Source organism: Ammospiza caudacuta, chromosome 8, assembly GCF_027887145.1.
Source record: "Ammospiza caudacuta isolate bAmmCau1 chromosome 8, bAmmCau1.pri, whole genome shotgun sequence".
NCBI classification, from domain to species: Eukaryota; Metazoa; Chordata; class Aves; order Passeriformes; family Passerellidae; genus Ammospiza; species Ammospiza caudacuta.
In genome coordinates, this window is record NC_080600.1 from 22946070 (window position 1) to 22972158 (window position 26089).

A 26089-nucleotide genomic window follows, 5' to 3' on the forward strand; every position below is an offset into this window, starting at 1 on the left:
GCACTTCAATGCTGAACAAATGAGTTCTGACTTAAATGAGTTAGAGTTTCACCAATTTTGACAAGACTATTCTAAATATTTTGGGTCCTGACACATTGCTAAGGTTCTCACAAATTCCTGTCTACTCTGAAAACTCCTTTCTTCCTTGTCCAAGAAAGCTTCAGAACTCTTAAATAAACCAAGAAAAGTATTGTCATAATTGCCTGTATGTGAACTGGAATGGCAGCTTACAATTACACAGCTGTAGCTGCCCACAGTAGATGGATACACCACCAAATTCCACATGCAGACACATCCTAGGACATTTCCTTTGCACTTCAGAAGTTCAGCTCTGGTGCAAGCACTTTGGTCAGCCCTACAAACACCTCCTGGAGCAGGAGGTGAACAAGGAGGAGCAATCCCCCAGTGATCAGCACCAGCTGTGCTGACAGCACAGCTGACAGCAATACGGTGCCTCATTGCATCCCACCCTGCCTTGCCTGTCTGGCTAGGAGAGGAGAGATGGTGAGCTGCCTTTCTGCAGCTCTCCTGAGATTGAAGGATTCCAGGGAGAAAAAGGTGAAGATGGGGATGTACACAGGTAAGTGTGTGGGGAATGCTGCTCTGGGCTGGGGGCTGCTGGGGAGGCAGAATGGGGGAAGTTTTGAGGGAATCTGAAGTATGGTTTAGTTTGAGGTTTTTTTCAATCATCTGTAGTATTGAAAGTGGCTTGCTGTTATAATTCCTGCACTAATTAGTGCACAGTATCACTTTATTTATGGCAATGAACTGCAACAGATGGAAAACTTCATGTCTCTGACCATAGCCTTGCCTCCCCCAGCCCAAAAGGAGTGGCCCACACGCTGCTCAGTCACATCTGCCTTGCACTGGAGCAGCCACACGTGTTCACCTCTACCTTGCTCCAAGCCAGCTCCTGAACATGCTGTATTGCCCACTGCTGCCCTGACTCTTTGTGGTGCATTTCCTCACTCAGCCCTGTGTTTTGGGTGGCTCCTCAGGCCATCCACCGCTCCTGCATGCCCTTGGGGATCCCTTGCAGTGGCTCTGGCTGGCCCTGGCACTGTCCTGTCACTGCACTCAGCTCTCAGCCCCGGCCGTGGCAGCGCTCAGGTGTCCTTGCTCTGTCACCAGGAGAAGGGATGTTCTCCCAGGCAATGCTGGGGGTGCACTGCACTGCTCCAGCAGAAGCTGAGCCCGGGGCAGGGCTGTGTCCCCAGGGCAGGGCTGTCCCCAGCAGTTCCAGCCGTGGTGCTGGCACTCTGTGTCCACCCGAGCAAAAGGCAGCTCTTGTTCCCCAGCTGTGCAAGTAAACCTGAGCTAGGTGGCTGTAGTTGCCCTTTCTAAAGCATGTAACAGAAAGCACACAGTAAATGGCAGTAATTGGGATAATTAGCTTTTCTTCTGGTGTGAAATATCCAGCCTCTCTCTCCCTGTCGGTGCTGCTGACACAGCTGCTGCCCTGCAGGTGCTTTCAGCTGCCTTTGGAAGCAGAGGTGCCCGACAGGTGGATCAGGGAGAGAAAAGACCACTGAAAATAGCAAGCCTAGATTGCTCTGGGGATGGTCAGTACACACCGGGGGGCAAACAAGGTTTGTGAGCTACTAGGGAGCCTCGTGCAGGAGATGCCCCCTCTCAAGCACAGTTTTACAAGTGATTATGATAATGGAAGTTTCTGTAGGAAAAGAGGAAAACCTAAATGGGGAGCTACTGCTGAAAGAAAAAAAAACAAACAAAAAACCCAAACATAATACACAAAAAACCCAAAGCCAGAGCAAGTAAAGGCCCTGCAAGCCCACACACCCAAAGATAAATAGAACCACCCTCTAAAAACCCATGTCAAGAAATGCTGGCAACAACACCCTCTGCTCTCCCCAAGCCACACTTTCTGATGGGCTGTAAGGAAACTGCATGCCAAGGGATGATACAGAATGTGTTCCACACCAGATAATATCAATATTCAACTAATGAAGGCTGACCCTGAGTGCCAGGCGCCCGGCTCAGCCCTCATGAGGGCTGCCCCTCATGAGTGCACATCAGAGCTGCCCCTACAGAGTGCACATCTCTTGGATGTGGGTCACATGTTGTGCTAGGGTCAGGAATGTGGGATGGAGGACCCCAGCATTCAATGAAGTGCTTTCTTGACCTGGAATCCCAGGCATCTGTATGCAGTGGCTTTCCTTTATTCTCTTTAATTGCAATTTTTTATTAAGTGTGTAGGCAAAAGCCTCCATTTTAGTCTTGTTTTTTTAACTATTGTAATGAAACTCTGATCTTTCCTGAGTGGTAATCTTTTAAAGAGGTAGTGCAGAAAAATCACTGTCTTTGCAGTGAATTTGAAATTTCTTTTTGCTGACCAGGCAGGTGTTTTGCACAGGCATACAAGCAAATTGCATTATTTAAGTTTCATTTATTAGATTTTTTAATTAAACACAGAAAGTGGGTATTTTTCATATTTGTATTAGTTAAGTGACAATAGAATAAATAATCTAGGTCTATGAGTAGCAAGGGCTATCACCAAGTTGATTAGTTCTCTGAAGGAATTGGTTTCCATGAGGACTAAGTGCTGTCTCAGTGCTGTGGGTAGCTGTGGGCAGCTGGGCACAGACACTGCCGCCAGCTCACTGGCAGCACCTCATCAAAGGGCAGCTGGACACGGGAAAAGATGGGGAACAGGGATTAAACTACAGCTCCCCACTGGAGGGATGTGTGGGCACCCCCATTTCAGACTGCAGAGCTCAGGCAAAGCACTGTGTGCAGAGGCTGTGGGCAGGGAACCTCTGGCAAGGCTCTAGGAGAGCTCTGTGATGGGGAAGCAAGCTGCCTTGTGAAACAAGAACATGAGCTACTGCTAATGTCAGGTGAGCTGACAGGATGGAAAATCCTGTTATTTATGATTTGATGCAATAACAAACTTTTCTGGTCCTTCCCCCTTCAATGGCAAAGGAAAGGAAAAAAGGCTTCTAAAAGGCATATATGATGTACTCACTTTGTTCCTGACCTAATTTTTGCATGCTGATGAATGTTCTGCAATGTTTTTATTATAGCTATAATTATATTGCAGTTGGGGATAAAAAACCATTTAGTGAACCTAGCAATCATGGGTTTCTTCTTTAGTTGTGCAGAATTACTGCTTAGCAACTACACCTCAGCCCTGGGAAGCTTATGTAACACACGGGGAGGAGGGCCAGGACGTGTGTGTTCATCCAGGGACTGCTGAGCAAACCAGCAAGGCAAGGAGAGAGCCTGGGCTCTGGGCAGGGGCCCTGTGCCCCTCAGAGGGCTGGGAGGTGTTGCTTTGATCTTTTAAGATTTTCTAAGCTTTCTGATGTTTACATTCTTGTAGCAAACTTTCTCACACGCTTTCTTATAAACAACTTATTGTTTTGCATTCTTTTTTGGAAGAAGAGAAATTTGATAGACTGTTAGTTTGTCCAGTGTCATTGGAGAGATGGCACTTTTGGAAATCTATAAATGTTAGAGTCAGAAAATAAACCTTCCCTTTTCTTCACCTCAAACGCAGTGCTGTGTGCCCTTATGTTGTTCTGTATCCTACAGTGACAGTGAGGGGCTGGGGTGGCACTGCACTGTCCCCAGCAGACCTGCCCAGGTCCCCCCTGCAGCACAGCACTGCTGGGTGCCCTGAGCTCTGCCTCCAGCTGGGGCACTGAGAGGAGGAAGCCTCACCTGTGCATTGGGGGTCCAGCTCTTTTCAGTTTTTCAGCACATCCTTCCCCTGCCTTAGCCATGGACATTTGGAGTTATGCTCTTCACCAGAGCTCTTGCATAACCTGATAATTTCTTCATGGTCTGACTGTCTCTCTCCATGGTCTGGGCCACACCACAGAGATACTCTTCTTGATGCCTCCTGCTAAATCTCAATTTGGACAGCGTGATTCAGTGATTATCGAATGTCTCTTGCTGGTTTCATGGTCAGAGTACCATTTTTCTTTGATCTCTCCCAAGAGTGATGTCAGTAAGCTGCTCAAGGAACTTGTTTAAGAGCTTTTATTTAGATGTCCTTTTCTATTTCTCATATATTTTGTCTCAAGGACATGTATAGCTTCTTACATTACTCAGGTGTTTATCAGTACTCTGCCTTGGTCAATTGGAGCAAATGGTTCTCAGGCCTCTGGGACCCTCTGATTAATGTATTTCCTGAGGCAATTAGGCCTTATTTTGAAATATATATTTGGCAGCCAACTAGGATTTATTTTCAAGCATTATGTTGCCTGTAATTTTTCTTTCTTGCTACCAAGCCTAGAGATTGAATGCTAAGCTTTCTCTCTTTGCCTCTTTTTTTATGACTCATTACTAACTCTGTCACTAATGCAAATAGGATTGTACAACTATTAAAATTACTCATTCTATAGATTAATATTCATAAGGTAGTGTATCCTAAAGCTTGCTTGAAGGATCATTCACTAAACTCAAAAGAACTTAACACAGCACCATGCTGTTGCTCACTCAAATCCAGCACCTGCTCTGTTCTCAAAAAGGGGAAGGTGAGAGATTCTTCTAATTTGTTATCTGCTCTTTTATCCCCTTTGATGTTTTCCAGCATCATGATGTTGGACATATCTTGTTTATACCAGGCAACAACTCTCATATGACATCTCCCACTAAACTGCTGGAGTTCAGGTACACTGAGATTGCTGCAAGGTGAGTTAGACAGCACCAGTGTGGTGCAGGACAAGATACCTCACAGAAAGGGAGGTTTGCAGCCCAGCTGAGTACTTTTATTTAAAGTAGACAGAGGCCAATAATGAAATAGATGTGAGGAGGTGCAACATCTGCTGCAAGGTCAGTAGCATTGACACTTGCAAATCCCTTCCTCATGGAAAGCTGTGAGCTTCTCCTGAAAGTACTTCTTCTTGCCATTTGGAGAAAAGGCATCATTTCCAAATGTGTTACAGTACCTTGGGTTTAAATTTTGTTCAAAAAAATCCCAGACCCCAGCAGCCCATGCTCAGCAATCCAAATGCCCGCTCTTCTCAACCATTTCAAATACAGTGCAATGCTGAGCCTCTAGAGCTCCTTCATGCCCCCTCATTGAAGGAAGAATTGTGGCCTGCCCACAGCTAAATTGGAAGTTCTCTCTCTAGCATAAACCAAGAGGGGTTTGTCAGAAGCTGCAGAAAAGAATCAACTTGGCAGTGGGGAAGCTACAGGAGGAGTCACAGGTACTGCCATGGGAAGCGGGAACTGGCCTGTTCAGTCTGAGTCCATCCTTGTTTGGAAACCTCCCCCAGCACTAGGAGGAATCTGCCATTCTCTTTCTCTTGGTGGGAGGCAAACCCCCAGTGATGTTCCCTTCTTGCCCTGCAGCTCGGATGTCAGTTCAGCCTCACACCTGAGCTGTGGGCAGGTTGCTGACAGTGTCAGTGAAGGATGAAGCTCCTGCTGGTGCCACAACCCTCCTGCAGAGCCAGCAGCCAGCACAGCAGCCTCCCCAGGACCATCCCAGTGACCTGCCAGTGCAGGGGGCACAGAAAGACGAGAAAAGGAAGATAAAAAATTTTCAGAATTGGTTACCTGAAGTAGCCAGGAAAAGTGACCAAAGGAATTGCTCACATGGAATATTCCTTTTGGTGCAGGCAGTGTGGTTGGGCTGGATGCTGCATGTGTATCATCTGACACTGCTGAGCTGCTCTCACCTCAAACCACCGCTGTGCTGAGCTTCAGAGCTGTAACCTGTCCTGTGTGAGCACAGGCAGGGCGCAAGCTCCGGGGCAGTGTGACAAGGCAGTGCAGATGTAGCTTTGTCTGCTAGGAGGATGAACCTCACAATCAGGCTGATCCACAACCCAGGCTTTGTTGACACTCATTAAACTGGAACTGTTTCAGTGCCAGTTTCTCTTGTGGGGCTGCTCCTCTGGCTCCTGCACAGCCTGGCTTGCACTCACACTGCTCCCCTTGCTGTGCAGTGTGTTTACCAAGGTATTCCCGAAACTGCCTTGAGTACGGTGTTTTGAACTCCTGTCAAATCCCAAATATTGGTGAGCAGGGAAATCTGGAATTTGTCTTCATGTGAAATGCTGAGTAAAATCTGTGGGGCTGTCAGAGGAGGGGAGCCACCCCTGCCTCCTGCCTGGTGCTCAGTGTCCCAGCCATTTGTGCCTTTCCATTGGCAGCCCCCACCCTCCTGCAGGGACCCAGTTATCACTCTGAAGGTGTTGCTGGAGTTTAGGCTGTATTTTTGTTTTTCTGTTTTATCATTTGTAAATACAAGCTTGTAAGTTCCCTTTTGTCTAACACAGCCAAGATCTTGCAGGCTGCCAAGGAGGCAAAATAAATTTTGTGTGATAGGTGAGAGCTACACACCAGGAGCCACAGAAGTCAGTATTTTCCACTAATTACCAAGAAAATTCTGTGTGTGTTGGCAAAGATCCCAGCATAAGCAATGAAAGTGAGTATTTGGCATGAGGTCAGTCCTGGGTAAAGCACATATCAACAATTCCAAGTGTGTCATGTGCAGGAGTAGAAGTCTGTCCCTGGGAGCACGGTGGAGGGTGGCATTTCCTGCTTTTAAACACTCTGCAGCTCAGGTAGCCCAGTGAGGTAGATGTTGACTTTTTGAAGGCAAACACTGCAGCCCCAGGTGAGAGGGATGTTTTGCAGGGGTCTGTGGGGTTTTCTGGGACCAGTGAGGGCTTATGGAGGAAAGCACCATGTGGGGAGGGAGAGAGCTTTGCCACTCAGCTCACTGGCAGGATTAAAAATAAACCAAACTTGTTTCAGTGTGTTTATCCAGATCATACCAGCAATGAGAGAACCTGCACCCCAAAGGCAGGCACCCTGAGCCTCCCACAGGGTTACAGAGGTGTCCTCAGGATCACAAAAGTTGATCCTGGTTGTACTCACTGCAGGTGTGATGTGGGAGGGTTTAGCAGGTCTGCCTTTCACCATGGCACTGGAGTTCCACGGAAAGCAGGTGACATCCAGAGGAATATTTATGCTCCCATCCCATAGCTGGGGTTATATGGGGAATGTGTGCCCCATGTTTCAGGATTTGTTTTGTATTTGGGAGTGATGACATTGCAGAAGGGCTGCAGTCAATTATATCCTTGTGGGCAGCAGAGAAGGGCCTGTGTCAATCTGGGCAGCAGCTTTAAGCACTAAAACAACCCTGCATTGCCACCTCTTCCTTCCCTTGGCTGTTCAGTGGAGCACCCCTCAAAATGCCTTCAGCAAAACTCTATGGAACACCAGCCGAAATAGGTCAGAGCTCATGGGAGCTGAACCAGCAGATTTATGTGCAGCTAAACTTGAACAGCCTGCTCTGCAGTTGCTCCAGTGGAGAATCATCATTAGAAACAGACAGATGTATCTAAACAGGTAAATGGGAGCATCCAGAGAAATACTTCAGGCTAAATGCTCCTGTGGTCCCACTCACTGTATGGAATGGGGCAGGGATATGACACATGTATTTCCAGAAGTCAGGTTATGCTGGGCTCCACTTTCTGCACTGCACGGTAACTCTATTAAATACTTACAAATAGCATCTGAATATGCACTTAAAATATAATAACGTCACCTCCAGAAGCAGAGACTCCTAGGATCTGGTTTCCCTGTTTGACTGGTGACCTTTTCCTTGTTCTTCTCTTTCTTTCCAGACTCAAGTTCTTATTTTCTTTCCAGAAGCATCATTCAGATTAGGTAACTGAGCACCATGCCTCTGCCATAACATGAAAGCTCTGTAATTGCAGAGTTCAAGATCACCACTTCTGAGCAAGTTTTCGGTATTTTCAATTCCTTTGGGTGATGTAATAGAAAACAAAGAAAATATCTGCTGAAACCCAACTTGCCACAAACATCCGTGGTGATAAAACGTTTTTGTGGGTTGGTGGAGATGTGTCTGAGTATGGAAAACTGCAACTTTGGATTTCTTGATTTGAGGAATTTAATCTTGTTTATCAATATGTTCTGACGTGTATATTAATACTTAGCATATTCTTATGGGCACTGGAGTAAGCTGGGTAAGTACAGTCCTCCAGCATCTCAAGACTGGCATTAATTCCTTGAATGAATTTCCTCCGAAAACGTTTGCTCCCCGTTTTCTCTCGCCAGGGAGGGTTCGCGGTCGCGCTGCCGTGCGCGGCTCATCCCTCATCCAGCTGTTGCCATCTGGCGGCCGTGGGGCCGAGCTGGGATCCAGCGGGAACGTGTGCCGGGATGTAAGAGGGGAAATCTGGGAACCAACGCGTGGCAAACTCACAAATGTTTGTCTGCCATCTGCCTTACAGTGCTGCCATAATCTACTGCCGCCAGCAATGCCATTTTCCCGATACAAAAATGCATTTTAAAAGGTATATACTGCATTTGAAAACTGAAGCTAAAACTGCTGGACAGTGCTATTATTTTCAACCTTTTGTTCCTTTAATTTCCCTGATATACTTTTTAACCTTTCTCTGTTCTTTTGGTTAGTTTTGCTTCTGCTTCTCACCACCTCCACCCTCCCACAGGCCCTGTTGTCCGTGTGTCTGCTGGAGCCTCTGGCACCGGCTCTCTTCCATTGGGCACTGCCTCTCTGCAATCCTGTGATAAAAATTCCACTTAACACCTTGTATTCCTCACTCTGTCCAAAGCATTAGGTGTTCTGCTCACCTTGCCCGTGCCTGTGCAGTGCCACTCTGCCAAAGCACGTCACCTGCAGGAATATTGGTTTACAGCTGGCTTCCCTTGGGCAGGGCCTGTTCCTCACACGTGGATGGAAGGAGCTGTGCCCTACATCCAGCAAGCAGGGAGTTTTCTGCTTTCCAATCCATCTGAATGAGGATGGCCTGCCATAACTACAGGGGAAGGTGAGTTTGTGTGAAGGATGGGGAGGGGGCTCATAAAAACAAGCTGAAAAGGCTGGAGTCAAGAGAGATGTTAAAAGGGATTTTTGCGTGGGAAAGAAACGTTTGTCAAAAAATTCGCTGAATACTCTGAAGGAAAAAAGAAAAATACCCATCCTAGCAACTGACCAAATTCAGGCATTCAGTGTGGCTCAGCCCCTTCCCTTGCTTTTCCACCTCGGTCATGATGGGTCACATTCCCTAGCTGAACAACAGGCAGCATTCACTTCTCTGTCCATATTTAACTGCAGTAGCTCAGGTTGCCTCGGGTTTTTTGCGAGGTAAAAGGCTTTGTGTCTCTGCCAGGGAACATTTCTCAGAGCCAGGCTGCTGCTCCCCAAAGGCCTTCCACAAATACCTGCTCCTTCCTCTTCCAACACGAGCAGTGACTCCCAGCCGGCGGGGGCGGCTGCAAGAGCCACAACCCCTTGTGGGGCTGCAGACTCGCTGGGGCCCCCACACCCTCTGCACCCTGCCAGCCCCAAGGGACAGCCCTGTCAGGACAGACAGACAGACACCTCTGCTAGCCGAGAGCTGTTGTGTGCCAGAGTGTGGAAACACTCATCCATCTTGGAGCCCTGCTGGGGTGGGCAGGAATGCTTTGGGACCCCGAGAGGATCCGGAGGGCCCTGGTCAGCATTCCCACAATGCCTCCATGCAATTGTATCTCCACGGCAGCTGCCGGCCTGGGATAAAGGCTGGGAGCACTCAGACGCGGGTTTGAAACAAGATCTCTGCAACAATGGGAGCTGCTGGCCAGGAACCAGGCCAGAGTTATGTAGATGGAGAGTTTGTACTGGGGGATAAATGTAAATGCAGAGGCTGGATGCTTACTGGAGGGAGGTGGGTGAGGGAAAGTGATTAAAAAATAATTAAAATAATAATAAAGGCATCCAGCATGAAACACCAAGCCAGCCGGCAGACAGCACCAAGGATATACAGCAGAAATAGAAAATACCTCTGGTGTCACCCAGAGGCAAAGCTAGGGAAGGGTTTTCTGGGGAATGTTTTCTGGAAAAGGGAATTTGGAACACAGTGCAAGAACGCCTGTGGCAGGTCACCCAGCGCCATGTCCTATCTCCACATGGCAGCTGCCTGAGAAAAATGCAAGAATACCATTAGCATTTGGCAATCTACCCCCAGGACACCACCCCAGAGTCAGTGACAGACTTCTTAGGGGGAGTCTGTGTATGTGTGCATTCAATAGTATAAAATTATTTGGCAGACTATTTTTTCTGGACAGAGATAGACCTCTGCAAACAGACACTCCTGTGGCCCCCAACTCCACTGCAGACACGCACTGTGAAGAGCTGTCTTGGTTAAGCTGGACAACTGTAATTTAACCTCAATATCCTCTACTTTTTATCATGGGGACAGCAAGTGAATCCAAATCTGCCTTCTCCAGACCATTTGGGATTTTACAGACCCTACTAAAACTCTCTGTCTTGCTTTCAGGCTGATGGCTCATACTCTCTATCTGTTCCAGGTGCAGAAGCCAATTTGCACTGTGGATGTTGTTGTCACTTTCTCCTGGGCCTCTTCCAAGTCTTTTGAAACCAGATGACCTGAACTGCAAAGAACATTCACAGATTTATAGTGGCATCTTTCCTTTTTGCTTCATCTCCTCTCCTGGAAACTGATGGACTTGCTTTTCTCATGCTGCTGAGCACTTCACAGGACTATCTCTCAAGGTTTTGTTCCTGAGTGATATTGTTGAGCTCAGAGTAGATAATCATGTATATATGAGGTAGATAGGTGTGTGTATATAAGTGTGTGTAGTATATATATATTATTTATATATATATATATAAATCTCCACTGTTTCTTGTTTTCTTTGCTAGCCTGAATGACTATTATTACCAATGACTGAGTATTATTACCGATAATTACCAATACATTATTATGTATTTGGTAATAATAGTTTTCTCTCCTTTACAGGTGATTTATGGCAATAAAGAGCAAGCACTCGCATGTTCTACAGGAATCCACTGGATCTGCCCTGCTGTAGAAACAAACCAGTCATGTTTCTATCACTTGACTTTCTCAGTCCACTAACTATGGAGGTGGCAGCAGACTGAGAATCTTCTCTTAGTCAGTTAATAGCTTAAAAAGTGGGACTCCTCTACTAGGGAGTCCTGGTAGATTCAAGGAGATGGATCTCTCTTGAGAATATTTGTTTACTTCAAAGCTTTCCCATCCCTCTGTGAAGCCAAGGGAGCAGCCTCCTCCCAGCATGCTGTCTGGTGGGGGTGTATCAGAAATTAGTGACTGTGCTCTGTTTTGTCTCAGAGAAACAAAACCTTAAACCTGGCAAGTTGCTCTGTTCACAAAAAGTTTCTGAGATCTCACCAAGATGTTCAGTTACTTACAGATAACTCTTTCTTAGTTTATTTGTGTGTGTATTTGTTTAGTAAGTCACAGACCACATTGATACTTAGAAAAAAAATCACCTTCTGTAAACCACAGAAGATATTTGAAGGGTGAAGCACACTGTGCTCCTGTTTCCAGCCCGGTGGCCCTCAGCTGTCACTCCCAGAACAGGTGCTGTAAACCAACACCCTGCTGGGTGTACTTTGGCAGCACAGCCCCCTCTGAAGAGACTCAGAGTGCTTTGTGCGTGCCTCCATCTGTATGACTGCAGCAAGAGGATGATGAAGGTCCATTGTGTGCTCCTCCTCCTCATCTGCTCAGGTAAGGTGTTCCAGCTGTTGCCTTGAAGCGGGGGGGTGTCTCCTTCCAGGGCTCTGCATGTACATCAGCACGAGCAAGAATGTGTTCCAGGAGGGGCCTGTCCCACTGGTAAGGTTTTATGAACGCACCCAATCATTTAAAAGAAAGCTTTGGAGTGCATTAGTAGCAGCTCAGGTATTTGTAATTTCAGGCACCAGATATTTTCAGTGGAGAAGTTTGTGTTTAATTGGTTTTGTCTCTGCAATCTTTTTCTCATGCTCCCGTTTACCTTAGTGCTACCTGTATTTCAAAATATGGGAAGGGATCTAGTAAGCATGACTTGGAATGGGAAAAATCATTACAAGAAGTTTCATGAAGTTGTGGGGTGACTGACAAGGAGGTAGAATTGATTGGCAGCTGCATGTGTTGTACTGAGCTAATTCTTTTTGAACTGTCCCTTAAAAGAATAAATATTTGTAATCCTAAAAACTTTTCAGAAAATTCAAGCAATATACTAAATTCCTACCAAGCTACACCAGAAGGGAACAAATATGAAAGGATTTTAATTGCGTTAATAAAGCATAGAGCTTCAATTAGATGGGTTGTTGTAATCATAACTTAAACATTGAAAGATGTCTCCTGCCTACCCTCGCTCAGCCTCCTGGCAGTGGAAGCAAACAGACAGCTTTTCTGATTGGCATCCAAGTACTTCAATATAATCTCATGGCAGGACAAGGCCAAGGCAGAACCCTTGGCAATCTCAGCTCAGCTATGTAGAAGAAGTTGATGAAAAGTCAGTTAGGAAACCAGCAGAAATCCTTGGAGTCAGCAGCAAAATTCTTGTTGACTTCTGTGGTCCAGGATTCAACAGAGAGTGGGAGACAAGGATGCAATCTGCCAAAAATTCTTGCAGTGAGGCTCAACTGCTCTGCTCCCTCTCACCACCTTCAAGAGGGGAGACACAAAAACATCCCCAGGCATCCCTCTCATTTGCTTTCTCCCCTGTACCAATGAAGCAGCTACAGTCTGAGGACATTGTGTGCCTGCTCCCCCTGCCCCAGGCTCTCTGGAAGCAGGGCCCATCTGTTCCCAGTGCCCTTGCTTCTTGGCACGGCAGTGCAATGCACAGCACTGTGAAGGCTCCACTGGAACAGGGCTGCTCCCTGCCATTTTCACCTGGGAAATTTTTCTTTCAAGGCTCTTTGGCGCAGCACAGCCAAGTCATGCTGGGCAGCCTGTGGGCAGAGCTGTCCATGGACCTGCCCCACACAGTGAGTGGTTTCCTTCCCTCACCACCTGCATAACCCCAGCAACTCCCATTGTGGAGAGGAGCTCTTGTTCCACTTAGACTGCAGATGCAAGGAGTGGGGATGGTGATGCCTTCTCCATGACTGGTGTGCTTGGCCCTCACCTTTAATGTCAGTGTCACAGAAGGTCTGTGGGGTTGAAGGTGGAAAAGGCAACATTAGAAACCCTTGAGACTGGACATTTTCTGTGTTTACCTGCCCATAAGTACTGCATGTTAGCACAGTTTCAGGCTGGAAGACTCCTGATGTTCAGTCTGATGTTCATGATCCTGCCTGTTTGCATTTGTTCATCTCCTGGTGGGAGGCCATTGTCACAGGGAGGACTCGGTGTCATCCCTCACCAGCAGCTTGCCTGGCAGCGTTTCCTGTATGCCAGCCTCAGACCGATGGTGCTGTAGGCTGTTCCCTGCCCCTCCTGACTGTTGTTGTCCTTTCTGGCTGTTGTGCAGCTGGGCTGGCCCTGGGCTATGAGGATGAGACCCGCCTGGTGGAGGACTTGTTCAGTAACTACAACAAGGTGGTGCGGCCCGTGGAGGACCATCGCGACGCCGTCGTCGTCACCGTGGGGCTGCAGCTCATCCAGCTCATCAGCGTGGTATGGCGGGACACGGGTGGTGTTGAGTCACTGCCTCATGTGATCGTGCCAAATGGTGGTGTTTTTCTAAGGAAACAATTTTTATGCTTTAATCCTGATGCTTGCTGATACTGCCTGCTTTTTTTTTCCCCTTTCCTTTTTTTTAAGGATGAAGTAAATCAGATTGTGACAACCAATGTGCGCCTGAAACAGGTAACTCTAAATATTCTTAAGCATTTCATCTAATTCAAATAAATGCACTCAACACAGTCAGGAATTGACCACACTCTCATACCTTCAGGGGCAGCCTGGAGAGGTGGGTCAGACAGTAGAGCATTTCTTCTTACTGAGATCTAAAGATTAAAGTACTCTAGATGCTAAGAGTTTTAAGAAAAGCATTTGGGGTTGTATTTCAAACAGTAGGCTTCTGATATCTTTGTTATTTTCTTTTGGGGTTTTTGGGTTTTTTTTAATAAGCTTCTTAAACCAAAGTATAAGTTAATGTAAAAAATGAGCTGGGGGTCCCACTCCCGCATGTTTATGCTTACCTGCATGTCCCAAAGCAAGGGAGGAGCTGTTTCTGGGAAACAAACTAACCCCAGTGCTGGGAGGGGCTCTCAGGGGCTGAAATCTTCTCTCTTTAGCAATGGACAGACGTCAACCTCAAATGGAATCCAGATGACTACGGTGGCGTAAAAAAAATCCGCATCCCCTCAGATGATATCTGGCGGCCAGACCTTGTTCTTTACAACAAGTAAGGGGTGCCAGCTGCTCAGGGAGGCAGGGAGGGAGGGGAGAGGAGCTCTGCCTTGTGGCACCACCCTGGTGGGACAGTTTTCCCATGACATCTGTTCCAGTGGGTACAATTCCTCAGGGAAAGCTTCTCCAGGAGCAGGCACTGGGGAGTCATTTGACCCACAGCCAGAGAAATCTTTTGTGACTCTGCTGATTATGCTGTCCACATTGCTTTCAACGTCCTTGTTCCTTCTGCAGTGCAGACGGGGATTTTGCCATTGTGAAATACACCAAAGTCCTTCTGGAGCACACAGGTCGGATCACCTGGACACCACCAGCCATTTTTAAGAGTTACTGTGAAATCATAGTCACACACTTCCCATTTGACCAGCAGAACTGCAGCATGAAGTTGGGAACTTGGACATATGATGGCACAATGGTTGTTATTAACCCGGTAAGCAAGGACTCTGTAATTGGGAAAAGCAGCAAAGACCTGTATGTGTTTTTTTAAGAGAGATCTCAGATTTAGAATGGAATATGACCTAGTTCTGACAGGAAAAACAAGAAGACCCTACCTGTAAAACAGAAAATTCTCATTTGTAGATCTAACACAAGATTTCCTAGTTTGGCTCCTAAATTCTTCTTACATATTATCCCTGTGCCCTAACAGTCTCCTGTCTGTCCTCTGGCAGATTTGCACCACTTTTTATGATGCTGCCTGTTCTACTTCTGTTTGTTTTCTTGGGTTTAGAGTTTTTTGAGGGGGTATATTTTCTCTGCTCATGACTTTACATTGCCAAAGACTCCTTCCCTGTTCCCTCAGGTACGTCTCCTATCTGTCACATTTTTTCAGTCTACTATCTTGACCGTTTCTGTAAAATATTCAGTTGAATGCTGTGTGGAGGCTGATATTCTAAGGAAAAATAACATAGATGAGAGTTGTTTACTCACAAAAAACCCCAACAAAGTGCATGAGTTATCTGGAATCCCATTCCTGAGCCAAACCTGCTAAGTTTTGATTTGGCTCAGAATACCTGGTGCTAAGAATTTGTTGGGGTGTTTTGCTGCCAGGAGAGCGATCGCCCAGACCTGAGTAACTTCATGGAGAGTGGGGAGTGGGTGATGAAGGATTACCGTGGCTGGAAGCACTGGGTTTACTACGCCTGCTGCCCTGACACGCCCTACCTGGACATCACCTACCACTTCCTCATGCAGCGCCTGCCCCTCTACTTCATTGTCAACGTCATCATCCCCTGCCTGCTCTTCTCCTTTCTAACAGGGCTCGTTTTTTACCTACCCACAGATTCAGGTATGTAAATGTATTCGTTCTGCTTCCATAGAAATTGCTCTTCTAAGAAATTCCCAGTATTTGAAACCATCAGCCAGCTTGAATGCCAGTGCATACTAAAACTGGACATTTCCACTGAAAGTAATGGCTTTAAATATTCTGCAAAGAAAGGATAAGTGCTGAAAACTGAAACTGTTGATAGAAATAAATTGGGGTGCTTTCCCACAGAAATTGCTGACTAGCTATCCAGTTAACTTCTGCAAACTAAAGATTTAGATGGATAATTTTTATGTTTTGCCATAGGAAGTCAGTGTATTAGTATGTCCAGCAGTAAAATGAGCACACAGGGATGACAGAGGCCCTTTTGCATCGTGTCAGAGCAGAGAGCTCGATACCTGCTCACACACACATCACCTTGTGTGACACAGAGTAATTCTGACCTGTTCTGGCCTCCTTCGTCTCTGCTGAGCCACTCATGCTCCCTGCAACCATTTCATCTGCTTCATTCTTTTTGTCTTCTGTCAGGTTTTCATACCACTTATTTTCAGTGTATGCCCCTTCTTATTAAATACTTGACGTAATTTTTTAAGTGGAAAACTTTCTACAAAGTTGAACTGGATTTAAAAAAATGTGTGAATAATGTTTTGTAATTCATTTTTGACACCATCCACATGCATAGCAACTGACCTGATGTCAGATGTGATTTTAGTCTGCTCTCTCAGCCCAGAGACAGAGAGTAAGGGAAGCAAACCCTCAGAAAGCTGTGGAGCAAGCACAAAGGTGCATATGCTGCATTGTTCAAAATGCAGAGCCCACCAAATGCTCCTAGCAAGTAAAAATATTCAGCACCCACCCACACCTCAGCCCAGTCATTCCTGGTAATTCCCACCTTAGTGCTGGAGCAGATGCTGTTAGGGTCTCATATTTGCCAAGCCTACTTCTGCTTTGGATGCTGGCAGAGATGATGGCCTTGCAAATGCACACAGGTGTTTGTGTGAACAGCACTTACCCATCCTGCTTCTCAAATCAATGCTCTCTGTACTGAACGATGGGAGCAGCAATGATTTTGGGGGTCTGGCTTTTTTATGACAGGTGAGAAAATGACCCTCAGCATCTCTGTCCTGCTGTCCCTGACTGTGTTCCTGCTGGTCATCGTGGAGCTGATTCCCTCCACCTCCAGCGCAGTGCCTCTGATTGGCAAGTACATGCTGTTCACCATGGTGTTTGTCATCGCCTCGATCATCATCACCGTCATCGTCATCAACACCCACCACCGCTCCCCCAGCACGCACACCATGCCCCCCTGGGTCAGGAAGGTGAGCTCTGTGCCTTGGTTTCACCTGCTGCTTTCACCAAATGCTCCATATTTTATTGGCAGGTCTTGTAATAAAAGTCAAAAAGAATTGGGGAGGTAAATGCGTCACGTTAAAGAGCACAAGAGCCAGTGTTTACTGCCTAGCTGTGTGTAAAGTCAGCAAGATTGCTAAAGTGCTTCTTGAGGTAACAAAATTGTGCGCTGGGGTAGAGCCTTGCAGGGAACAGATGAGACAAAACATGGGCAGCTAAAGGTAGGGAATGGGAAAAGAAAATGTCCATCTGGACTCAAATTATGTATCCTAGCCTAATTCTCCACTGACTGCAAGGCACTGCTGCCTGCCAGTGACCAGCCACCAGCCTGCATGAGTGCAGAGCACAAAGGCCACTGGGAATACCTGAGTTCAGCATCCCATTTTGCAAAGAATACTTCAGCAAAAGCTAAAAAATCTTCTCTGTAGTTTTCCAGTATACAGTTCCTCTGCAGCCCTTGGGAGATCCTTGCACAGGAGTCTAAATGGTAATCATAAGACACAAAAAAAATTGGTTGTCTATCATCACAAGTTCTTTGCCAGGGAGACAGTATCAAAGACCATTTGATTTATTCAGTAATCCTTGCAGTTTTGAAGCCTGCCTGCATTCATACTAAACCAAGACACGAAAGGAGGTTTTTCTGTGTATTTCTAATTGTGTTTGTAAGGTTACAGCTTATATTGGATTCCCTCTACAGCATAAACAACCCCTGCAGAAGGGAAATTTCAACAGGAAACACTGCATGTGCCTAACATTGCTCTGGCAGCAAATCTCTTACTGTAAACCTTATATGCCTGTATAGCAAACATTCATAACAGTGAAATCAAACCTAAGGAGCCAAAAGAGTTTCTTTGCAGTCCATTCTTCCAGTCAGATTTGTAGGCAATGTGTTTCAAGTTAGATGGGATGGCTGGAGCTCTGTCAGCCCATGCCAGCTGAGGATGTGCTCTGTGGCATCACCCTCTGCTTCAGGTGTGGATGCTGGGTGTAGGGCAGGGGGATGGCTGGCAGCAAACACACTGCAGGCCCTGGGGGGACTCCCTCTGCCCCGGGACAGGAGGTGAGAAAAGCCCCGGTGTGACTGAGGCGTGGGCTGTGACACAGTCGGAGAGGGAATGTGCAGCACGGGAAGGATCCGGGAGGGGAGAGGCTGGTCTTTGTTCAGCACAGCTGCAGCTGTAGCACAGCCCCACAGAGCAGCCACTGTCATCTTCTCCCTCTGTTTGCAGATCTTTATTGACACCATCCCAAACGTCATGTTTTTCTCTACAATGAAACGACCATCAAGAGACAAACAAGACAAAAATATTTTTTCAGAAGATATTGATATTTCTGACATTTCTGGGAAGTCAGGTTCTGTGCCTGTCAACTTCTACTCCCCGCTTACCAAAAACCCAGATGTGAAAAATGCTATAGAGGGAATCAAATACATTGCAGAAACAATGAAATCGGACCAAGAAGCCAGTAATGTAAGGCGCTTTTTTTTTTTTTTTTTTTTTTTTTTTTTTTTTTTTTTTTTTTTTTTTGTGCATGATTCATTTCTAGCTTTCAGGTTGCTACATCTTACTTTTTTGGCAAAATATCCCTGCCTTACAAAAACACTCCAAGCCCTGGTTTGGCTCCAGCAGTGGGTGGTCTTCTCCCCTTAAGGGAGTCAACAAGGAACAACAAATAATTGTCACAGATGTTAACTGAATATTGGCTTCCCAAAATAATAGAAAAGGAAGGAAAAAGTGTCAGTGCTAAGGTTTTCTTATGTGGTATGTGAAGGCATAGAGATGGAGTGTCTGTGAGTAGGAAACCAGTTTCAAGAATTATAAGCAAGTTCCAAAACACATTTCTTCTGTCTCCCACTCAGGCATCTTGCCCCTGTAGTAAGATCCTGCTGCTTTTGAAAACCCAGGAAGCAAGGCAAACTCTAAAAGCCCTAGTAGTGTTATTTGAGAAGTGTTAAATGTAACTTACAAATTATATTTCCAATTTGGATAAGGTTTTGTTTTATTCCTGAATACAAGTAGTCCCTCCAAATGAAGTACGTTATGAGCTACTCTGCTTACTTTTTCCAATTGCAAGCCAAAGGAAGGATAAAAGCATATAGTCACACATGGCAGTGTTCCCTAGAAAACCTAGCTCTGCCTCCTTCTAGCACATTCAGCACAATTAACCCCTCTTTTATTTCAGCTTTCACAGCTCACACAGCTTTTGCAAGGCTAATTCAGTCCTGGTATTTCACCTTCCTAGGTGGTCATAGTCCTCTCCTGTTGAGCTGCAGGCTGTCTGAAGACAGGGGAGCTCTCTGAAAAAATAATTTGACTCACTCTCTTGAAAAGGAGGTGCTTCCTTGCCACCGACAGGATTTACACCACAGTGTTTGTTCCTGTGACCAAATTCCTGGAGCATGTGGAATGGCTCTGGCTGTAGTCTCATGTTCCCCGTGACTCCTTTGCCTCTCTGCAGACAAATTGTTGTCTTCAGCAGGGCTGGCATGGCTTCAACATCTCTGGGCTCCACTTCCTCCCTAGCTTACAAGGAGGGTCTTCAGGTTACCAGCAAACACCCCCCTCGGAAGTGGAGCCCAGCTGTTTGTGTCATCTGGGCATTAGTGATATATCACTTCCAGGGGGTTTCAAAAGTCAAGTTTCCTAAATAAACTAAAGGATCTGAAGGCTATCACTTCATTGCATTTGCTTCTGAACCATCTCAAAACAGTAGTCATTGTCAGTGTCCTCTAGATAAATTACAGCAGCCTCTTCTGCTTATGGCAGAACCAAGGCACAAGCAGAAGGTGCTTTAGGCCAGCACATGTCACTCCTTCAGGTGGAGTTCCAGGGTGGAAATCATGAGCCCTGCTGTACTTGGGGCCTTGCACTCTACATGTTCTTACTGTGCTGGGTTCCCAGTGAAAAGATACAGAGCAAGTGGCTCATGGTGTCCCACAACTAGAAAAAAGACTAATGGAGCTACCAAGAAGGTTTTACAAGGCATTAGAGTGTATGGAAAGCAGGGATTAGGGTTAAATTATTAGGAATTGCCTAGATATCTCATGAGAAAAAAAAAAAGCAAGGGAAAAACAAAAGTCATTTGAGTCAAACTAAGCATTTTGCTTTCAAGATTTTACACTTTCTTTCAGAAGCAACAATTGGCCTAATAAGCTTTTCAACATTTTTTTAAATGAAATTGTTCAGCAAATTGCCAGGGTTTCTGGTTAGTTTATGTTGAAACTTGTATTTCTAGGTTGTTTAGGCTTTCTTAACCACTGACCTGCTTTTGAGAAGAAAATGAGCATTTTTTGCATAGCAATAATGGCACTTAGGAAGAGTCTTCCCCTTGTTCAAGATAGTAAATTACGAGAATTCTGTAACAAACAGGGCTCTGCAGAGATTTTACCATCTCCTTTGTTTCTTTCCCAGGCTGCAGAAGAATGGAAGTTTGTTGCAATGGTGCTTGATCATCTCCTCCTTGGCATATTTATGCTAGTTTGTTTTATAGGAACATTAGCTGTATTTGCTGGTCGCCTTATTGAATTAAATCAGCAAGGATGAACGTCAGCTGGAAACTATTTGCTGCCCTGAACAGCTGAAAGCATCATGACCATCAGAATCTGGCCAGCCTCTGAAAGGTTCACTGACAGGAATCAGTAACCACTGGGAAAGAGCAGGGATAAAAAAACATAAGGCCCCATACTTAGCACTTCTGAGCTGCTGCTCAGTAGCATTTAACTGCCAAAAAGAAACACTTGCATTAGTGGTAAAAGTGAATGGCTATCAGCCAGGTTTTGATCTGTTTTACCCTTTATTAAAAATGTTAATGTATAATAAGGTTGTCTGACTTTGTAAGCAACAGATACTATTCCAGTGAAGTCAATAGCAGTGTAATAAGCTTTAGCTGAGCTGTAAATCTGTATCCAACTTTGGCATTCAAGCTGGTTTTAATATCTACTCTGTGGCTTGTGTACTAGCAGAGTCACTCCTCTGATAACACTAGACATAACCACCAGAAATATCTCAAACTCCATGCTTAAGCACTTGATTTTTGAACTGACTGACTATCATGCAGGACTCTACCCACAGAATCTCTTGCTGCAGCAAAGGGGGAAAGACTTGTTCTTTACAGTGGGAAGGATCCAACCTGTTTCTAGAATAATCTCCACATTCAGCCTACTCTGCTCTTGGAAGGTTGGTTTCCACGCTGCACTTTCGACCTTGAGGGTGTTTGTTAAACACAATTCTCTGTTTCCGAAGCTGTCCCCTGCCCCACTGGTCCGGCCGCGGCTCCCGGCCGTGCCCGAGGCCCGCTAACGGGAGCGCTCCTCCCGGAGCCGCGCCGGGAGCGGCCCCGCTCCGCTCAAAACTTGAGCAGCAGCTCGCTCTGGTGGCCAAAGCAAAGCACTGCTGCCGCTGCCTCTGCCCAGCACCGCCAGACTGTTTACTCCGCATGCGACACAAGCAAGGAGCCTCTCTGCGTTCAAATGATGCCGTGTGGCAATACCAGCAGCGCTGCCTCTTCTTCTCAAACATAAATAAGGATAGGTGGGGCAACTGCGACAAGTTACTCATCTTTTCCAGCTGGTTGTCCAAGCCAAGAGCACTACTTTGCTAACAGCTGTAAACAATTTAGTAAAATAATTGGTATTATGTTAAAACGTGTCCTGCCTGCAGAGGACAGGCATTTGAAGCACTAGAGGGAAATGAGGCACTTGAGCAACACTCCCAGCATTGCGTAGTGTTTGCCGGACAGTGTTTTGGTGAGCTGCAGTCCTGAGCAAACAGTGTGTCTGGGGTGATCACTTGTAGCACGCTGCTCCGCTCTCACGGTTTAAAGGATGGTAATCTTTGCCTCCCTGGATGATCATTAACCCTGCAAGCGAGGGCCAAAGATGCATTGCTGGGCGCCACCTCTGCTGCCAGAGGGAATGCTCACTGCAGCTGGGTTTGGCTCCGGTGGGAATTCCCAGCTCCCAGCCCCTGGGGGAGTCAGCAGCTCCCTGCTCAGACGAGCTAAGCTGCAGCCTAATGGTGCCTGGACCTTAATTTGAGAGCCTCTGATTGGCGCTGAAATTGACAGAACAATCCTCTTAGAGCAGCAGGTAGTTGAATCTTAGCATTAAAAATAAACATCAAGTAACAAGATTCATGGTGAGCACTTACAGTATCTTTGTTCAGCTTTCCCAAGAGATCTGAGTCTTGGCCTCCAAATTCCCCCTATCTGTGTGCCAGAGTCAATGTGTGCACGTGTGTACTGCCTGCTTCTCCAGCTCTCCTTATACACAGCTAAGTACCAGTGCTTCCCTTCCACTTCCTCAGAAAAAGGTTTGAAACTATTTATTCAAAAATTGTCATTTTTGACCTGTTTTATAGGCACAGCAAATCTTCTGCCTTTATGTCACTTTGTCTCTTGATGAACTAGTTGTGTCTCAAAAGATGTGACAGCAGGCAAAAATAAATGCTAACAACTTCCCTTCTTAAGTTGCAGATTCCAGGCATTGTACTCTGACTCTCCAAACAGAGTTCTCCAAGCATCAAATAAGTGCATGTTTTTCTTTTTTTTCTTTTTTCTTTTTTTTTCTTTGCTTTGCTTTGAATATTTGGACTATACCAGCCTCTGTTTTCTCTTCCTAGATCACCTTTATGATACATTTTTTTGCATACCACTAAGATCCCCTGTTACCAGTGTCCATCCTCTGACAGAACAACCTTACCTACCTGCAGACTACCTCTTCTCAACTGCTACTGTGCTTTCAATGTCAGCCCCTGCTAAAATAGTAGCTTTGGAGCTTGTAAATGTTCTGTCACTGACACAGAAAATCTGCTGCACACATGTAAGTATGTATAGTCTAATGATTTCTCGTTTACAGCTCTGTAGCCCCCCCTTGCAACCTCAACACAAACTCTCTCCTACACGGGTTGGATCAGCAGACCCAGGGAGATGACCCTGGATAATTGCAACCCACGCATGCATCTCTGCTGCCTCATTGCCTTAAACAGGCATAGTTCAGCCTGCAGCTTCAACTTACAAACCTCATGATAAGCAAAGCAAGAAACAGGCATCACACATTGTTAAATTTCTCAAATAAGTATAAAAAATAATGACATGTAAACATCATGGTGCTGAAGTAAGCAGACCTCACTTAAATGAAAGCAGACATGGGGCATCTCAGTGGGAAGGTGTTTCTTTTGTAGTGATAGTACCTGGAGCAGTTAACTGCCATCTTCTTGCTACTAAAGCGGCTTTAGTTCACTTTGAGCTTGTTGATAACACCATATTTATATCCTTAGTAGAATAGCTTCCTGGAATGTCTCCATCTTTTTCAGTTTGGTTCTCTTTCCAGTTTTCAAACCATTTGGAAGTTAACTTTCCCCTTCCCATCCATTTAGCTGACCTTAGTTAGTCTCTACTGTGCCATGGATATGCTGCTCTCAGAGATGCAGTCACTGCCAAATCTCTTTACTCTTTGGCACTTTGTGCTTTTCGGGAGACCTAACTCTTCTGAGAGGGTTATTTGAATTTTCACAGTCCCTTATCTTGTACCAGCTCCAAGGGAGCAGTTTCACCTCTGCATGAGTCTGTAATCAGAACAGGCTGCTGCTCTCCATCCTCACCAGACAGCTGAGCTGAACTCGATGTCCTTATTCTGTCTCTTCAGCCAGTTGGATCTCGGCTCTGTAAAATGCAGTTGAGCTGATCAAGAGAGAGAACAGGAAAATGACACTCAATGAACTCCAAGCACTCGACTATGAGCTCGTGTGCCAGGTGTGATCATTCATCTGCCACCAGTGCTTGGGTCCCACAGCCTCCTTCAGTTGGAGAGTTTTTTAAAAATCAGATTATTGTATCAGGCAATTGTAAGACAGTTTAAGAGTTCTTTTTTTTTTTTTTTTTTTTTTTTTTTTTTTTTTTTTTTTTTTTTTCCCGGAATATAAGTTGCTGCCAACCTCCTTGCTGTGGCAGTCTCCCCAGAGAAGTGTGAAAGCAGTGTGAGTTTCATCAGGCTGCTGACTCAGCAGTTCCTGTTTCCACAGCTGAGGCAAGCCACAGCGGGTAGGGACAGCAGGGCAGGAGGGAATGTGTAACCCAGGACCCACACCAGTGCATAAACACTGTGCTGCTGCTGGAGACAGGGAGTACCTTACCTCCCTGAAAGGTTTGTTTTCTGCTATGGGGACAGGCAAGATATCACCTTTAAAGTCACTGATAGTTCAGCACATCAGGAATGCTTTTGACTTTGGATACCTCTAGAAGGTTGCTGTCCTTGGCTCCAGTCACAAGACCTCACATTTTCATATGTTTACTAGTGCTAGATAAATTCCAGCACAGCCTCCAAGCCCCTAGGCATGCTGCTGGCAATAAATTACCTCTCTCTGTTCTTAAAAATTGTGAATTCGATACAAAGTCTCCCAAGCTTCTGTCACCTGAAAGTTGCACAGACACTGACTTCTAACAAAGCTCTAGAGCACTCATCTCTTTCTGGAGTTCAAATACCAAATACAGAAAAGGCAAAATGATCACACTTCAGTCACAATAAAGTCTAAGAGACTGACACAGCTATGGCAAAGAGCCAACCTCTAGAGAAGCTTTTTCAGCTAACCAATGCCCACTGTGAGAGCCGTGCTGAGTCCTGCTAGCTGCAGGTGGGTTATCTACAGCAAGGACAGGACAATTTTACTTGTTACCACACAACAGGCCAGCCTGACCAGCAGGCAGAAGTCCAAAGGAGTTTGTAGGCTACTGCATCACAGCGATGATGGATCACTCAGTGGATTCCCCAGAAAGGGAAAATTCTTTCCTAGCAAAGGTTGTCACCATTTCCTGTCATCCCAGCACAGATCTCCCATTGCAGCACATCTTCCCAACTTCTAAAAGCTGAGCAGATCTGTATCAGTGTATCTATTTATCCCATATGGAGCCTGGATTAAACACATTACATGGCATTTCCCCAGCATGTAGACAAGAGGAAGCTGTTTGCCTCTACGTGACTTTTCAGCTAACCAATGACCCAAATGCAGTTTGCCCTGCTGAGGAACCTCATGTGGATCTGTGACCTCTTAAGAGAGCTTTGGGACTGTAAAGACAGTAAACACAGAGTACCTGCAGTTTTACTATTTGTGAGCACTGAAATTTTTGCTTGCAAGCTAATCTACATTGTATGGGTCAGAAAAGGGTACACATAAAAAATTGTACCAGTTTTTGTGTTACTTGTAGTGCTCCAAGCATACAATGACACAGAAACCGAGACATGACCTACATAAAAGCCTGGCAAGGTTTCCAGCCTTCCACTGAAGACAGCACAGTAATGCCATTGCTCTTATGACAGTGTGTCTCACCATAATGCTGTGCCTTCAGGCAACAGCTCAGCTCCTGAGGAAAACATGAAAGTAAGTTGCAGCAGGTTAACTTAGCACACAGGTTACTCAGTCTTTGACCTTGTGGGACATGTTGCTACAAGTGAATCAGGAGCATATTTCAGTTCTCCAGGACACCTGTCCCTAACATTTTTATTTTAGATAACAGTGTTATATAGTTGCTGGGCTGGACCATGTCTATGCATGGAGTAAACAGAAACCATCTGAACACCTCCAAAATGTGAAATCCTACAGAGATAAAAGCATGTGAGATCAATGTTGGCTCAAATAAACACTCAGGACACAGTTCTTGCACTTCAAACCTTGCTCCTATCTGCACAAGCTACTCCGTTACATACACTTGGGCATTTTTCCATCCAAAACCTCAGTGTTGGACATAAAAACATGAACAGAAATTTTGTTTCTAGAAAACTTGGTCAAACTGAGGGGGGAAAGGGAACAGAATCTATTGCTTGCCTGGCAAAGCAATCTCTGCATGAGTTAATTGAGGTATGAAACGCAAATACCTTCTGGGGCATCCTGCAGAGATGGGTAATTGACCTTCCCACATTTCAGTATACTGCAAACCTTAACAGGGAAAAAGCAAGCATCTCTTTCCCACTGTTTAATTACGTTTCTGCTCTACCGTGTGTCTCTGCCTAGTGCCTCCCTATTCCCCAGGCGCCACTACCCCTTCCCCGCTGGCTGCCATCGAGGCCATCGAGGCGGGTCGGGAGAACAAAGCGTGTTGCGATCTCTGTGGGCAAGGGGAGCCCCGGGAGCAGGGCCGTGAGGAGCGGGGCTGTGCGAAGGGCCAGGCAATGCGGGAGAACAAAACGTGTTCTGAACTCCGTGGGCAAGGGAAGCCCCGGGAGCAGGGCCGGGGAAACGGGGCTCTGCCGAGGGCCGGCAGTGCGGGCACGGCCGGGGAACCGGGGAGGCTCTGAACGGGATGTGTTCACGGCATTGCCACCGAAGTCGCAGTCCAGGCC

The 26089-nt window shown here is 46.0% G+C and overlaps 1 protein-coding gene across 1 annotated transcript; it reads left to right on the plus strand.

The window, feature by feature from the left end:
- Nucleotides 1-564: 564 nt before the first annotated feature.
- Nucleotides 565-20431, plus strand: CHRNA1 (cholinergic receptor nicotinic alpha 1 subunit). Its single transcript, XM_058809728.1, has 12 exons — nt 565-580; nt 4593-4659; nt 8068-8174; nt 12705-12778; nt 13191-13409; nt 13557-13601; nt 14033-14142; nt 14382-14577; nt 15195-15432; nt 16504-16727; nt 17988-18227; nt 20169-20431. The coding sequence occupies exons 1-12, from the start codon at nt 565-567 to the stop codon at nt 20298-20300; spliced, it is 1668 nt and encodes a 555-aa protein (XP_058665711.1). The 3' UTR covers nt 20301-20431.
- Nucleotides 20432-26089: the final 5658 nt, after the last annotated feature.